We start from the raw sequence: 16,956 nt of genomic DNA on the forward strand, positions 1-16,956 counted from the left end.
TTTTGATAGTTTAATGATTGGCAAATTTTTTTTACAGTTGGAATTTCAGTTTACAGTAAAACCTTCATTTCATTTGTAATGTGCTGCAAACAAACAAGTTATTTACTGCATTATATAGAGCTTTGGAAAGTAATACCATATTTTTTTACATTAAAAGTCTGTCAACTACAGCAGACAGTTTCTTACTATAAACTTTTTTTAAATAGTGTACCCTCTTACGTAGGTTTAAACTGTTTTTTGACCATTTGTCAGAATGAAGAGGAAGTGTACATTAATGGAATAAGTCATCATTTATTATAATGGAGTAAGTCCATCCATCCATCATCCAACCCACTATACCATAACTACAGGGTCAAGGGGGTCTGCTGGAGCCAATCCCAGGCAACACAGGGCACAAGGCAGGAAACAAACCCCGGGCAGGGCGCCAGCCCACCGTAGGGCACACACACCCCCACAGACCAAGCACACACTAGGGACAATTTAGGATCGCCTAAAATTACAAAAGTATACTTTGTTACTGGCTTTATCTTATTTATCTATTTTCATTTCAGTTTTTTAAAGATACATTGTCTTTGAAAAGACTTCAGTAATAAAATGATTTTTCACCAACTTGCTGTTTTATAAAAAAAAAAAAGTCACTGAGATGCATAAATCAAAAGTTTAACTGATTTAATTCAGACATTAAGCAATGGCACAAAAAGTATAAGAATTGATATTCAGCCTTCAGCCCATTGCTTTCTGAAAACTGGTTTTGGCTAAGAATTTTCATATTGGTACATCTCTAGAGCCCATGCCAAAATAAATTAAATTAAGCATAGAAAAATGGTCATATGTATTGTGAAGTATGCAGGAAGGATTCTTATATAGTTATGTGGAAGACTCCACAACTCACAATATTTAAGTAGTGTTTGAAAATGTAACTTTACTCCTTTGCGTATTAGATCCATTATTCTTACATTTAATCATTTTTATAGACGTATTTTTAAGTTGTTATTTTTAAGGAATGAATGCAGTCAGCTGGTCTATTTAATTTAGGAAGGTCATTCCAAAGGCTAGGTGTTATATAGCTGAAGGCCCTGTCACCCATAAAGTGCAGGTTAGTGAGGGGCACAACAAGACTCTCAGAATCAGAGGACCTTAGTGGGCAAAACAGGTGCAGAGTGATGAAGAGGGTCACTGAATTAGTCGTGTGCAAGGCCATTTTAGGCTTTGTAGGTTAATAACAGAAATTTATATTCAATTCTGTAATACACAGGAAGCCAGTGGAGGCGAAGCAGGATAGGTGTGATGCGTTTGTTGTTGCTGGTCCATGTAAGGACTCTTGTAGCAGAGTTTTGAATCAGCTGGAGCTGTGATACAAGATTAGAGACACCTGCCAGTAGGGAGTTACAGTTATAAAAGTATGGTCAAGTTTCTCAGCATTAGAAAAGCAGAGGAATGAGCGAATATGGGATACGTTACGGAGGTGAAAGTAAGAAAGTTTCTTAATGTGGTTTATGTGGATGGAATAAGAAAGGGAGGAAACAAAAATGATACTAAGATTCATTGTATTAGAAGGTGGTTTGATGAGATCACCGTCAAGAGTGACTGAAAGGGAACTCATTTTCTTAATTTGCGCTTTAGTGTCAATTTGCAGGAGTTCAGTTATGCTGCAGTTCAACTTTAAAGAGTTATGCTCCATCCATGTTTTAATTTCACTGAGGCAAGTTGTGAGCTGAGAAAGCTTTGATGAAGCTTTGCTTTTAACATTGAAATAGAGTTGAGCATCAATTGCATAAGAATGATAACCCAGTCCAAAACTACAAATAATATGGCCAAGGGGAAGCATATAGATACAGAAGAGCAGAGGGTCAAGGACAGAGCCCTTGAGGAACTCCTTGTGTGACTGGTGCCGAGCTGGACCTGCTGCTGCCAAGATTAACAAATGCTTCCCTATCAGTCAGATAGGACTCAAACCACTGGAGGGCAGTGCCAGAGGTACCCAGCATGTTCTCCATTCTGGACATTAGAATGCCATGTCTAACAGTGTCAAATGCTGCATTAAGATCCAACAAAATTAATATGCTGGTTTGCCCAGTGTGTGCTGCCATAAGCAAATCAGTTACCTGAAACAGAGCAATTTCACAGCTGTGCACTGAAAGTGTTCCATCAATTTATTAGATGTTACGTAATTGGCGAGTTGGGAGGCTATAACACAATCAAGAACTTTTGACAGAAAAGGTAAGTGAAAAATAGGCAGAAAATTTTTAAGATTGTCAGCATCAATACCATACTTTTTTATATATTGTGGTTACAGAAGCAATTTTAAAAGTGGCTAACACAAAGCCAGTGTCAAGGGATGTATTACTATTGTAATTGTTGGGATTATGGCACAAAGGCAGGATGTAAGAACTGTGGTGAGGATGGGGTCCAGTACATAAGTTGTCAAGCTCAACTTACAAAGCTAATCATTAACAAATGCAGATGTGACTGGTGAAAATTTAGAAAAGGAGCTGGATGGAGTGGGCAGACAAGAAAAGATATAGATTGTTGATTTATGTTGAATTATTTAAATCTTTGATTTTATTACAGAAAAAGTAGAGGAAACTTCAGTAGAGGAGGTAATTGGGCCAGATGCAGGTGGAAGTAGATTATAAACTACAGAGAACAAAACCCTTAGGTTATCATGGCCACTTTCTATTATTGTGTCGTAATGTATGTTCTTGACTGCAGTTAGTGCATCCCTTTAATTCCTTTGATGGTCAGAGAAAGCCTGGATATGCAACGTGATGCAAGTCTTACGTGACAATCTCACAAGGCTTTGGCCAGCTGCCTTCATAGATCGTAACTTTGAATTGTACCATGGAGCTGAACGCTTAAAAGAAACCTCCTTATGTTTTCAAGGAGCTGTTTTATCTAGTGCTGAATGAATGTGTGAGATATAATAGTCAACAAGACTATCTAGTGTTTATGGAATGGGGGAAGACAAAAAAAGATCAGAAATGGATCCAGCAAGGATAGAGGGACATATTTTAAGGTCTCTGAAAGAAATTTGACGTTTACAGGTAACAGGAGGTAGAGGTAATCAGACAGTCAAAAGTACTGCTTTATGATCAGAGAGTCCCAAATCACTGAAATAAGTGTGGCCAACAGATAAGCCAGATGTACAAATCAGGTCCAATATATGACCACCATAGTGAGTAGGAAAATCAGCATGTTCAAAAAGTCTTGCCCACAGACAAACAGAGTTGTGGTAGTATGATTGTGTGGGGATGCTTTGCTGCTTCAGGGCCTGTGCAACTTGCCATAATTTAGGGAAGCATAAATTCAGCTCTCTGCCAGAAAGTTCTTAAGGAGAATGTCTGATCATTGAAGCCTCAAATGTAAAACAGTAATGTTTATGTAGACCCTCCTCTGGATATGCCAGAATGTCCGATTTGGGTCCAATTACTTTTATCCGGGGAGAGTTTGGTGAAGGAGTTCTGCTTCTATGTTGATTGCTCATTTAGAAAGGAGCATGACATTCTCAACATTTTATTGTATTTTTTTTATGCTTCTTAAAATAGAAGTGCAGATTTCACCAGCACTAACAGGACATTTATAAACTTTGATTTTATGATTGGTCTTTGCTCATTAATTACTGAGGTGGCAAAGCATTAATTCTCTATGTTAAACCTGCTATTTGCTAGCTAGTTTCAGTGCATTGACTGCAAAAGTAACCAACTTGGATTTCATCAAATCTTTCTTTCTGGAACAGGCAAATCATGAACACATTCCAAAAAGCAGGATTAGTGAGTTATCTGCATCATTGAAGAAGGAAGGAGAGGCAGTGTATAGGAGTCAGATGGAGAACCTTGCTTCTGGGTGCAGAAAGAATTGACTTCAACTTAATATCAGCAAACCTAAGTAACTGGTTTTTGACTTTAGACGCACCAAACAGCCTCTAAACCCAGTCACTATTTAGGGCAGGGATAGGCAACATCTGTCCTGTAGGGCTGCAGTAGCTGCCGGGTTTCGCTCCAGCCCGATTGCTTAATTAGACATTGTTTGGACACCAATTCTGGCCCATTTCAGACCTTATTTAATTGTATAGCTTGTTAGTCTGCAATGTTAGGATCACATATTGTAGAGTTTCCTTTGCAAGGATACCATCCAAATGATTTGAAGCTTAAAATGGATCATTTCCAGTCTGTAACATTTTTCTCTTTAAAGTGTTTTATTAAACCAAACAGTACATGATGAATCCACACGTGTAAATGGAAACAAATTATTTGGAGAGCTGCTGGCGCCTTTGTCAAAAGCATCATATTGCTAATAAAGAGCCATTAACAATACTGAATGCAACTGTTTAAGACTGAAATAAGCAGTTAAGGGTGAGGAACCTTAACAAGCAAGACCACCAAAATGAACTATTAAAATGTCACTTGAGCAGCAAGCACTTCATCAGCAATAATTGACTTCTCAAGAAACTGGGTTGGAACAAAAACCTGCTGCTACTGCGGCGCTTCAGGACGGACTGCCCATGCCTGATTTATGGAGTGCATGTAGAGGAGGTGCACTGGCACAAGTACTCAGGGGTCCACATTAATGACAGGCTGGACTGGTATTGTTACACAAAAGAACTGCAAAGAATGGGTAGAGCTGACTTTTTCCTTAGGAGACTGCATTTCTTTAACATGGGAAGTGACACCTTTCACAAGTCTCAGACGACCAGTGCAATTTTCTACCTGTGATGTGTTGGACGGATAACATCACTTCAAGAGAGGCCCACTAAATCAACAAGCTAATTTAAAGGCAAGGTCAGTTATGGGATGTACTCTAAACCCCCTGCAGGTAGTAGTGGAGGATAGAACGAAAACAAAACTGAGTGTCATTATGAACAATGCTGCACATCCTCTCTCTGACATACCAACAATGTGTACATTTTAATTATTCAGCAGAAGTCAAGAAACCTGATTAGGGTTGCTTTAGACCAGTGGCAATACACTTGCATAATGCCTTACTGCAACAGAAACTGCAGACGTTTTTCTCTCTTTTTAGTTGTCATTCTTTCCAGTCTTTCTGGTGTAGATTTACTAATTTATGAGATTCTCTTAAAGGCCAAATTTCCCTGTGGGGACAAAGAAATCTATCTATACTTAGTTACTTAGTATATAGACCCTCATTAAGGTATACAAGTGTTTTAAAAGTTAAATTGGAGAGTAAAATTTTTAGTGCTGTTTGTTTTATACATTTTCAGACTTTCTCCATGGAAATCCAGGACCATTCAGCCATGAGCATGTTGAATGGTTTCACAAGGGCATTTCAGAAATAAAAAGCAATACCAAGGAGACCAGGTATACTTGCCGACTAATCCTGAATCCTTAATAGGGATATTCCTGAGGCCAAATACAGCAGAAAATTGTAGACATGTACCTTTTAGGGGAGATGCTCCCTGACGATATATAGTGTAAATATACGTTCATTGTAAATTTTACTTGTGTGTCACTTAAAACCCTTGTGTGGGGAAGTCTGATAATACAGCACAAAAATGCAGTAAGAATTGCGAATATTGACTCGTGACCAAAAAAAAAAGTTAACATGTTGTTGCCTAGTGGTAATACTTCTTGAAAAGGAGCAATACTGAACATTTGTATTCTGATGTTTATATTAAAGCAGTCTTTTTAAGATTTCTATTTTAATTAGTCTGCTTTTTCATTACATAGTAAAGGAGAAACAAGGCCCAGTCAATCTGTCCATGCTTTGGTCTACTGTATTGCTAAAATGGGAGGGTTGCATAATTGGGACTATAAGGAACACCAGTTACCTGTATGATGCATGCACTCATTATAAACCAAGGAGCTGCCAAATAAATCAAAATGCATGGTTTTAAGAGGTCTGAAGAAAACCACAAATACATGTAACTACCAGATTTGGAGAAATAAAGCACCAGAGTGAATCACTGCATCAGTGAGTTGCTCTAAAAGTGAATAAATGTTTTCCCACTAAACCAGTTCAAAATAAACAGTGGTCTTTTTCCTATTACAACACTTCAGGAGTTGAGAGCAGAGGAAAGATCTAAAGGCATCCCTCTCTCCCTTCCCATAAGCCACACATGTTTAAGAAATCTGTACATTTATTATTTAGCTTCAAATGTTTCACTATTAAGAAACTACACTATATATCATTGCTTGTTTTTCTGAACAAATGCTATATGGATTCAATGAAAGATTACATGATACTCTTAATCCTGCTTAATTCAATTCAGAGTAGAGGGGATGATACATTTTTATTAGCTTTCCCATCACCGTTTATAATTTTGATAAAATTTGGCATGTGAACTATACACACCTTCCGAGCTCAGGAATACATTTTGCTCATTTTTAACAATTTCACCTTGAGATATAGGTAATTTTCTTCTTATGAACTTTAATGTTTTCCCATATCAAATTTACATGGCTCAGCTATTAGAAAGTTCAAAAAGACTAGTTTTAATGTCATTGAAAAAGGAAAAATTATATTTTACAATGCTGAATTTCAGCTTGCAAACTGCATTTTTACTACTTTTGGTTATTAAAAAATGAAGGCCTCAGAGTAACAAGTTTTTTTTTTACCTGAAACACACACATATGGGTTCTACTTGTATATAAAAATGACCTGTGGGACACCCCTTCTGTATATGTTCCAGGGGAGCAGGTATGGGCTGCACAGTACTTCCCCCGGCCACTTGGTGGCAACCCGCCTGGGTGACACTGGTGCCTCAGAAACCCGCAGGGCTCCATGGGAAATGGTGTTCTTCACAGGCCTGTTGGGATCTGGGGTTGCCACCAGGAGGCGCTGCAGGGGTTCCTGGGCTTGTCTGGGCCGTAGTTCAGCCACACCTGGAGGTACAATCGGAAGCAGGTGGTTATGCACCTGAAGCACTTCCTGGTGAGCTATAAAAGGAGCCATCAGCCACCACACCAGGAGCCTGTGTCAGGAGGAGGAAGACAAAGCGGCCAAGGAGGAGTGGAGGACTTGAAGAGTTATTTGAAATTGTGTACAAATGGATTAATGACTTGGATTATGAAACATTAAATTGTACAAACCCAATATTCTGAGATTTTTTTTGCAGGTACATTTTAAATATTGTTTGCTGTTATTTAGTACTGGCCCCCAGTGAAGTGTATTAAATCAAAAACTTCAGTTCTTCAGAACTTTGTTCTCCATGAAAACATTTCAGCTTTTTGTAAGCCACTACTACAAACTCAGGGTAAATAAAAGATTAAAACATTTTAATGCACATATATCAAATGTTCATGAACAGATGCTTAAATATTTCCATCCCACCAAACAATAACAACAAAAAAAAAACCTAGACTGCTAGACATAACATTTACTTCTGGAATGCGAAACAACATTAAAAAGCCTGGGGAAAATAAGATTGGCATAAGCATCAGTTTGGGAAAAGAACAAAATTTTGGAATGTAAACACAGCAGTGGTTTTCAGATTATCATTCATTAATGCAATCACTGTTAACTCTATGTGCTGAAACTCCTTAAAGTTTGAGATGCATGCTGTACAAAGAGCAAGAGAGAAGATCTTCACCATCAACTCAGACAAGACATATGCATTCCCACTAAAACTGACAAGATACAAAGCCTCTGTGGTCTGAAAAAACTTTTAAGCAGCTAAGCATTCAGGCTTGAAGGGAGTCGCATTACCTGTGTCCTCAGAGAAAGGATCCTCTAATATACATATCCCGCTTTTTGCCACTATTGCCATTTTATTAATTTTGCTTTGTTACTATAGCAAGTACATCTTGTTTCATTAGTTGGTATAGTGATAAAGGAACCTAGTGTGGATGTCTGTCATATTCCCACAAGGGTCAGTGACTGAGAAGTGACACCTTCAACAGGAAAGAGTACTGTCAGCAGGCACCTGCATGAATAAGTGGCACAGGTGTTGAGTGACATTCGGGTCAGAAGACAACCATTTGAACTGCTCATGCCAACTAGTAAAACCTCCCAATAAAGCTGTAGACATGGGGCACTATAAAGTAGCAAGCAAAAGTTTCAGTTTGCTTAAGGCAGCTGTCCAGGTATCAAGCTATTAAGCAGCTAGAAAGAAGTCTAATCTTCCTTAAAGCAGTTTTCCATGTGCAAGTACAGCATATATACCTAATATTCATATGCATACCACAGAAAGCTGTAACTTCATAGCATACAGGAAAAAAAACGAAAGGGTGAATTTTCACAATGTTACAGCCTGCCCTTATGTGACAACAGGCTAGGAAGAATGTAGAAGAGTCTGTACCATATCTTCTATGCCAGAGGTGTACCACTGCCCCCTTAGACATCATCTTATCATCTTCTCCCTTGTAAAGCTATAAAAGATGACCTACAGCTCCTACACACATGCAGTAGTTTAGTTATTGACCATTTGGACTACTATTTGCCAATTAATACTGGAAGCTACTGACATGTTTATTCAAGTATCTGTTTTATCATTTAGCATTGTCCTCTTGGACAAAAAAGTATCACCTACTGAGAAATAATGAAAAATGAATTTCCCCTTGGGATTAATAAAGCATCTATTTTAATAATGATGGGCAAATAAAAATAGATAAAAACAGTGCATAGCCATGTCTTCACAATTTGAAGGCATCTACATTCACAATACCACTGTTGCTTGAATAAGCTGTTTAGAGTTAAATAAAAAGTAAAAAGGTTGAGGAATTATAATCCACAGTTTCACAACAACTATAATTTTACCAGCAAGAGTAACACATTCAATTTGATGTTGTCTTCATATGTGTGCAGACATAAACGCATATATACACACAAACACACAACATACTGTCTACACTATACTACCAATTGTACTGTACAAGGATACAAAATCAAGTACATTAACCTATGATATTTATTATGTACACAAATGTGCAGTACAACAAACAGGAAATTGAATCACATGAACAACTTAAATAATATTTAATTTGAAACAAAACACAGAGTGTGTGCATTGACAAGCAGATTGATCCAGTCTTCATAACTTTCTCTTCCTCATCAAGCATGTGCTAAGGTATGGCATACAGGCTATCAGTGGTCTTAAAAATGTGAGTGTATGTGTGCACTTGTATGTACCACTGTATGCGTGTGCATATATATTTAAATAAATTATGTATCTCAAAAACTACTCATTGAAAAATTCTGCAAATGAATAGGTCGGGTCTCATGACTAAATGGATCAGATTATAAAAATCTCTGTGAAATTAAAGAATTTCTATTACAGTTATATTTGGATATACATTAAATTATTTTTGAAAGAAACAGATATACATACTGAAAAAAAAACAATATGCCTGGAGCCAAAAGGCAAACATGACAAAACTTGTTTGAAGATAAATACCAACAGTGTTGTAGGCAATGCATTAATGGTAACATACCGGTATATTGCATAGGCAGATTACGTTTTAAAGTAATGAGTATCGTAATGCAATATTCTACTGATGTAAAAATCCCTGCATTACTTTAAAAATTATATATTATATATATATATATATATATATATATATATATATATATATATATATATATATATATGCATTACTACAACAGCTAATTCTTGACATTCCAAAAAAAAGTGTTATTTTGCATTAGTGTTAGTATTACATTTATTCAGTAACAATGTGTACACGCGTGTTCACTCCATCTGGTGATAGCCAGGGAGCAAAAGGTGAAGCACATATGTAGCGTACGATCAAGTGAAAAGAACTGCAACAAAGCTACCAATATACATTTAATCATGCATGGGCTAAGGGCTAAATTTAATTGGCCTAGTTTAGGGTCACTGACAGCCAACGAATATTGCAGCAGCAATGGGAGTAAGGCAAGAAGTGGTAGACGGTATAATAGTATTTTGCACAGCTCAATCGTACAGCCATGCAGAAAAAGTGTGCGCTGCGTGCAATCCAGTAACAAAAACATCAATAAGAGTCTCAGTTTAGTTTTGATCTAGCTATTTGGCATAAATATGTTCAGAAAATGTGATCTGGTAGCTAGTGCTGGGCGGTATGACCACAATTCTATATCACGGTATTCTTCAAAATTACACCAGTTTCACGGTATTCAACAGTATTTTTTTCCCCATGCAGTAGACTGGCTAAGAATAACCTATTCCACGGTCATAAGAATTGTACATTGTACAAAAAAAAACGTTTTAATGTGCACACAAGTATTAATACAGGTTTGCATTGCCCCATAAAATGATAGTTTTTAAGGGGGTGGCACTAATGAAGAGAAGGAATCGAATTGCATTACAGTTGCAGTCAAAATATAGAACCATTTAATTGAACAAATTTTGCGAACAACTTAAACTATAATTTTGACAACATATTTTCAACCATCCAAAGAGGCACTTACACTTAGTAAAATATTCAGAGGTGCTTGTCAAAAGTTGTATTGCACTGAACATGTCTTAGAAAAGGAATAAATAGTAAATTTTTTTGTAAACCAACTACACTTTCTGTTAATGTTAAAAATCTCTGTCCACTGACACGTTAGCTATATGGATTGTAATGACGTTGGTTATCTCGATCCACCGCTTGCTTTTTTTGTCATAGGCAGTACCTCTAGCAAATGCGTCTACAAGTAACATCTGACTTGAGTGTCCTCTAGATTTTTCAGTTTTACCCGAGGACATGAAGGGTGCCAATCTTAGTTCCATACATTCATGGTACTCTAAAGCATGTTTGTGGCTAAGGTGGTGCAGCAAATTGCTCGTGTCACCGCCGAAGACAACTTCAGCTCAACAGTATTTGCAGTAAATAGTTGTTTGGTCCACTTCCGACCTTTTAAAACCAAAATCTCCAGACAACAGATGCGACTCCTTTATTCAGCAAATGTTCTTCTGTGTCATCATGTTCAACTTTATCGCCTGCTACAGCTTCAGTTTTGGAATGATCTCTGTCCATTATCACCGCTCAATACCTCCACTAACATATGTACTCCATTGCATGCATGTTTAGCGGTGTAGCAGTGAAAAAACTCCCCCCCCTTAAACAGTTTCCTGCTGCGCCACGTTCCAAACGTTGTTTAGGCTATTTAAACCAGTATTGTGGTATAAGAAAAATCCATATCATAACAAAAATAAACAGTTTTCGGTATGAACCGGTATACCTCCCAGCACTATTGGTAATACAGCAGCCTGTGTTATAAATAAATAAATAAAAAAATCTTGCCCTCACCGCCACTTTAAAATGGAGACTAATGGGGCACGGGGAACCACCAAAGAAATAGAAGACTAAAAACTTAACTGATGAAGTGGCAAAAGCTTCAATATAAGAAAACATGCCTTCCATGTTTCTGACACGTTTGTGACAACAAATGGAATCTGGAAAACAATATTATTGCATATACCTGGTACTATTTATCTAATGGTAAATATGTTTTCTAGTTGCTTGTGCAAGAATAAATACGGAGGTAAATCAAAACACTTCCAAGTTTACTATGACTTGGTCTTTCAAAAGGAAATCGTTCTCCAGGTTGTGAAAGATTATTTCACAAGAACACAAACTCCAAGATGACATGCACAGTTGATCTTCTCTTAAAATGACTGAATTTTATAATATTGGTGTTTTTCTGTTTAAAAATGGTATGAATAAACTATTTTACAATGTGTGCGTTATTACAAGATGTGGATCAATACTCAACAACTGTCTTGGATATATAGTTTTTAAACTTTTATTTTCCAGTGATGCCCCATTAGCCTCAACTGTAAAGCACAAGCGAAGGCAAGATATTTTTTAAACTTTAGAACAAAATTTTTCATGACAAATGCATATACACCATTTTTGTGAAGAAATAACTTTGACTTGAAAAATCCCAAACATCTTTAAAGGGTTACTGGCAATGTGTGTTTTTCATTAAAAATAATGTGGGCTAAAAACTCAGGTTTGTGGGTACAGGAGAGCGCTGCTGCAAAGCTGTGAGGCCATGGGATGTTGGGGAGGCAAGCAGACTACTTAATACTAGCGGGTGCGATTAGCTCAGCTATACTCTATTGACATTCCACAGGTTGTCAGGTGGAGCACCTGCACCCACAAGATTTAAAAGTAGCGTGGGAAAGAGGAGAGAAACAGATCGAATAAAATGACAGTGGTTAAAACAAGTGGAAGACAAATAGGTATAAAGAGAATGCCGGAATCAAGGCAGAGCTGATATGGCACAGAGTCGTCATGGTGTTTGGGGAAACAGCCCTGGGCAGAGCAGTGACACTCCAGAAGTAGTCATTCCTGCTGAGCATCCAGAGAGCAGGGGAGGCTACTTGCTCAAAAAGATCCCAAAGTCACCAAGGGACAGTGCTGGGAGGAGACAGTGGTGGATGGCAGTTAAGAACTCGAGCAAGTGAGAGGTGACAGTCATTACCAGAGGGCACTCATGAAGCTGAGCAGACTTTATGGGTTAGCAGCAGGGACATGAACATAGGAGGATGCACTGAGGCACAAGATTCTGAAAAGAACTGATCCTGTGTTTTGAAACTTGATATTTGCCTGCATTAGGAGTATTTATTTATTGAGATCATAACCTCCACTTGAACATTGCTTTTATTGTGGATTATTTACTTACAGAAGAAAGCACGGCACTTTATTCATTGCTTGGACACTATTTTGAATAAATGCATTGAGGAATGTTTTGTATCACTCTTGTTGTTAAGTACTTCTTGATTAATGACTATCAATGACTCGGTTCATGGAGAAAATAATAGCTGTGGGCAACCCATGCATCGCACAGCTTTAATTACTTTTGTAAGTAATGTAACAAAATTACTTGTAAAAACAAGGTTCCCCAACAAAGATAACTTTATGAAAAAACTGCCCTGTGTCTCGGCATCCAGGGTGGATATCTCAGAAACCACTTGTTCTACATTTTTCTCTCTTTACTGGGATGTAGTCATCCATAACCTTTATACAATACATAAAAAACTACATTTTCTGACAGAAATTGTAATTTTAACTTAAGAAGTGAAAAATAGTTTAAATTTTTCACAGACATTTTGAACATTGCAGAAGAATTTGAACTTAACTCAACATTAAATTTAATGACCCCATTACCAAACTTCCATTTACATGGAAATTAATGTTTGGGGGATTGTAATCCAGTTTCACAACAATTGGCTTTTCTAAATGAATAAAACATTTTATTTTCTACATTTATACACTAACAGTCAAAGGTTTTGAAACAACTCAGCTTTTCTCCAAATGTATTCAGTTGCATTTCATGCAATGAATGACCTAAAGCAGTGAAAAGGTAAGCAATAAATTGCCAGAGGTTTCAATTTCAAGTTTAGCTTAGCAAAAATTGAAAGAAAAGGAAATTTCAGAATATTACAAATGGACCTTTTTCATGGAACAATTAACAGGTTACAACCTACAGATGTGCTGCAGAAATTGAAGTAAATGAAGTCTTGAAAGTTGAAGCAAACAATTTACACAGGTGTCCCAGCTTCTGTCGATTACTTAAAGCTCTCTGGGCATCTTAAAGCGGACTGTGTCACTACACCCTCTGATGTACTAACTGGACAATATTCCAGTAATAATGACAAGAAAACAGCAATTAACAAATGAAATGAAACAGTATTATTGCCCTCAGAAGTGTACATCTTTCATTTAAAAAAACTGCAAAAAAATAAAAGTGTCAGTGAGTACAGTGGTGTCCTACATAATCCAGGCAATTGGAAACTGGAAGAAACTCAGATAGGAAGAGTCAGTCCCAAAGTCACAACCCAATCAGTAGACAAGTTTCTGAGGGTCACCAGCTTGTGTGATCACTGGAACCTCACAGCACAAGAGCTTCATGCACATTAACAAAGAAGGTCAAATAAAGCAAATCTCAGTTTGTACTGCGAGGAGGAGACTTTGTGCTGCAGGTTTGACAAGACACCTGGCAATAAGAAAGCCCTTCCAAAAAGGGCAAAATAGGGCCTTGAAAAATCTGCTGTAGACTGGAAGAAAGTCTTACGGCCCGATGAATCAAATTTTGAAATCTTCGGTTCATTGTGCAAGGTGTTTGTAAGCCAGCAAGTTGGTGACACCAACAGTCAAACATGAAGGAGGAAGTGCGATGGTCTGGGGTTCTTTTGCTGAAGGCAGAGTTGGTGACTTGCACAGAGTGACTGACATTTTGAATAAAATGGGTTACCAGTTTGACTGTTAGATCAGCAAGGGGTGGCTACTCTGATGAATCAAAAATTGGAATAAAATTATTCCTTGAATTATTATTTGCCATTGTTTATTTATATACTGTATGCCTTGAATTCACGAAATATTAAGACGTTAAACTGCATTCACTTCCATAAAACCCTTGACCGGTAGTGTAAATGTATCATTTTTAATGTGCTGTTAAATTACACTTGCAAATTTCTGCAAGCCTCCGTATGCAAACTGATATGCATGAATGAAGAACTTCACTTTACAAAAAGTTCTGTTACAACAATAACTGGTTAATTATCTGGATAATTAAGAATGGGGTTGGAATGAAAATTAAATATGACCGCTGTGCTGTACTAACTCCCGGGAAGACCTCTCGTGTGGTCTGCAGTTTTACCTTAATATAGCTCTTCCCCCCCTCGACGCCCACCTCGCAATCGCAAACTAGATTCCATTTCGGCCAGTATGCTTTAAAAGATCCGTTCGCACACAAGAGTGCACGCCACTCGGTTACTGACTGCTAGCAAACCCGCTGCTTCGGGTAGAGAGCAGCAGTCACAACTGCTCACACCGGCCGTAAACCCCGACCGACTGGACCTAGCAAACAACTCTGAACACTTTTTTTTAGCATGGCGAGACGGCTACATAATGGTTTGACAGCAAATCAACGGCTACAACTTCGCTTTCTCCGCTGTGACAGAAGGCGTCTTCTGAATGGGCGCGCAAACTAGGCCGCGGCTTCTGGAAGCGCAACACTAAACAACACGAAAAACGACTTTCTGTACTCACCGTTCTGACACGAACCAGGACAAAGAGAGCTATAACAGGGAACTGCATCTCTCACATAATGCTCCCGCACGACTCGCACTGTTTTACCCCTGGAACTCCTTATGTGTAGGATCTTCTCGGTTTTCAGCATGGCCTCCATTGGCTGCACAGCAGCCAAGAATTGTGTGTGGCACGCCCCCTCCTGGCGCGGGAAGGTAAAGCTTTAGTTTCTGAGCACGCTTAACGGGCTTAGCATTCCGATTCCCCGCGGGACAAGTGCATTGTTTGCTTGTTTTCCGCTATTACTGAAAAAAGGTATCGATCATTAAATAATATGCAAATATATTAAAAGTGTAACATAATGAGAGCAGCAGACTCTTTGTTCAGCCAACTGCCCCGTCTTGATTGCTTGCCTCCTACTGTATGCGAACATTTGTTACGACATTGTTAACGACAGCGTATCCTCGAGTAGCTGCTTGTATTGTCCAGTTGTACCTATAGCTGCAAATCCCACTGTGCTCACTTGTCCAAATAAATTAATTTTTAGTATTTCAGCCCAGACGCCAAAAAGTCTGCTGGACATCAAAGTGTTATCGATTAGCACTGAACGAAATTGGCTGTCGCATGATGGTTATCTTAATTCAGGATCTAACCATTCGATGCCCTCGAAGTCAGGCCCAGGCAGTCACACAAAATGATTAAGATGGGAAAAAAATTAACTTAATGCGAAAAGTACAATGGATGCACTGCGGCCGATATTGCTCCATGGAATAGAAGGGCTCAGGTGTTCTCAACCTTTCCGGCTTCCTTCTCGTGGTCGGGTAAATGGAACGACTCGCGACGTTTAACTGACACCTTGGAAAACAATACCGTGTAGTTTGATGTGGATGGGGTGAAGCACACTTACCCGATATGCTGCAGTGCAATATTTTTTATAATAATCTGGCGAAGAATCGCCAGACAGTTTGAGGCATTTGAAGACATAAAGGCTGTAAGGCAATCAGTTGCGCAAAGCAATGCAATTCAGGGAACACCGGTATTCTTTTAAAATACATAGTGGTAATGTAGACGAACTCGCCAGTTTGGGACATAAGTTCAATGAAGATAGTGTAGTGTTACGGACAACGGTAATATTGTTCATCATTGGAGGAATATTAACATTTACATTCATTTGGTTAGAAGACGTTTTTATTCAAAGCAACCAACAAAAGAGATCAACACAATCGAGTAAATATCAGTCTCGGGGACTGCTTGCAAACAGGTGCCACAAGACAGTGTTATAAAATTAGTCAATCAGTTGATCAGTTTTTGCCAAGGGGTGTGTACCTCTTAAAAACACACCTACCAAGGAGGGTACATAAAGAGAAAACAAAATCTGGCTATACAGTCTGTTGGTTTCAAGGAGTAATTTGCTTTGGGGGAGGACTGGGTTACTTTAAGAAAAACGCTGCTATAGTGCCAAACCATGGCATGGCACGTGCATGGTAGGAAACGTGTGTACAAGGGGTGGGATGGGAAAAGGGGGGATGCCAATCGCGGCATGTATCTGAAGGGATGTACCAAGGCTGTGCAAACAAGCTAGCACCTTCTAATTATTTTAATATTATAGTAACTTGCTTTATAAGTCACCTTGGATAAATGTGTCTCTAAAGAGGTAATAATAATAATAATACATTTACATATTTGGCTGACGCCTTTATCCAAGGCGACTTACAACATTTATAATACAGTTGGTTACATTTCCTTTGGTTTTCCAATTGGAGCACGGGCAGGTTAAGTGACTTGCTCAGGGTCGCACAGTGATATACAGTGCATCCGGAAAGTATTCACAGCGCATCACTTTTCCCACATTTTGCTATGTTACAGCCTTATTCCAAAATGGATTAAATTCATTTTTTTCCTCAGAATTCTACACACAACACCCCATAATGACAACGTGAAAAACGTTTACTTGACATTTTTGCAAATTTATTAAAAATAAAAAATTTGAGAAAGCACATGTACATAAGTATTCACAGCCTTTGTCATGAAGCTCAAAATT

The 16,956-nt window shown here is 38.2% G+C and overlaps 1 protein-coding gene across 1 annotated transcript in view; it reads right to left on the reverse strand.

Moving 5' to 3' along the window:
• dis3l (DIS3 like exosome 3'-5' exoribonuclease) overlaps positions 1 to 15,094 on the reverse strand; it is an 86,633-nt gene extending 71,539 nt beyond the window's left edge. Inside the window, exon 1 of the mRNA XM_039773525.1 lies at positions 14,937 to 15,094. Within this exon, the coding sequence (XP_039629459.1) occupies positions 14,937 to 15,075 (139 nt within the window). The 5' untranslated portion in view covers positions 15,076 to 15,094. The remainder of the gene's footprint in view (positions 1 to 14,936) is intronic.
• Positions 15,095 to 16,956: the final 1,862 nt, after the last annotated feature.

Source organism: Polypterus senegalus, chromosome 12, assembly GCF_016835505.1.
Source record: "Polypterus senegalus isolate Bchr_013 chromosome 12, ASM1683550v1, whole genome shotgun sequence".
Taxonomy (NCBI): domain Eukaryota; kingdom Metazoa; phylum Chordata; class Cladistia; order Polypteriformes; family Polypteridae; genus Polypterus; species Polypterus senegalus.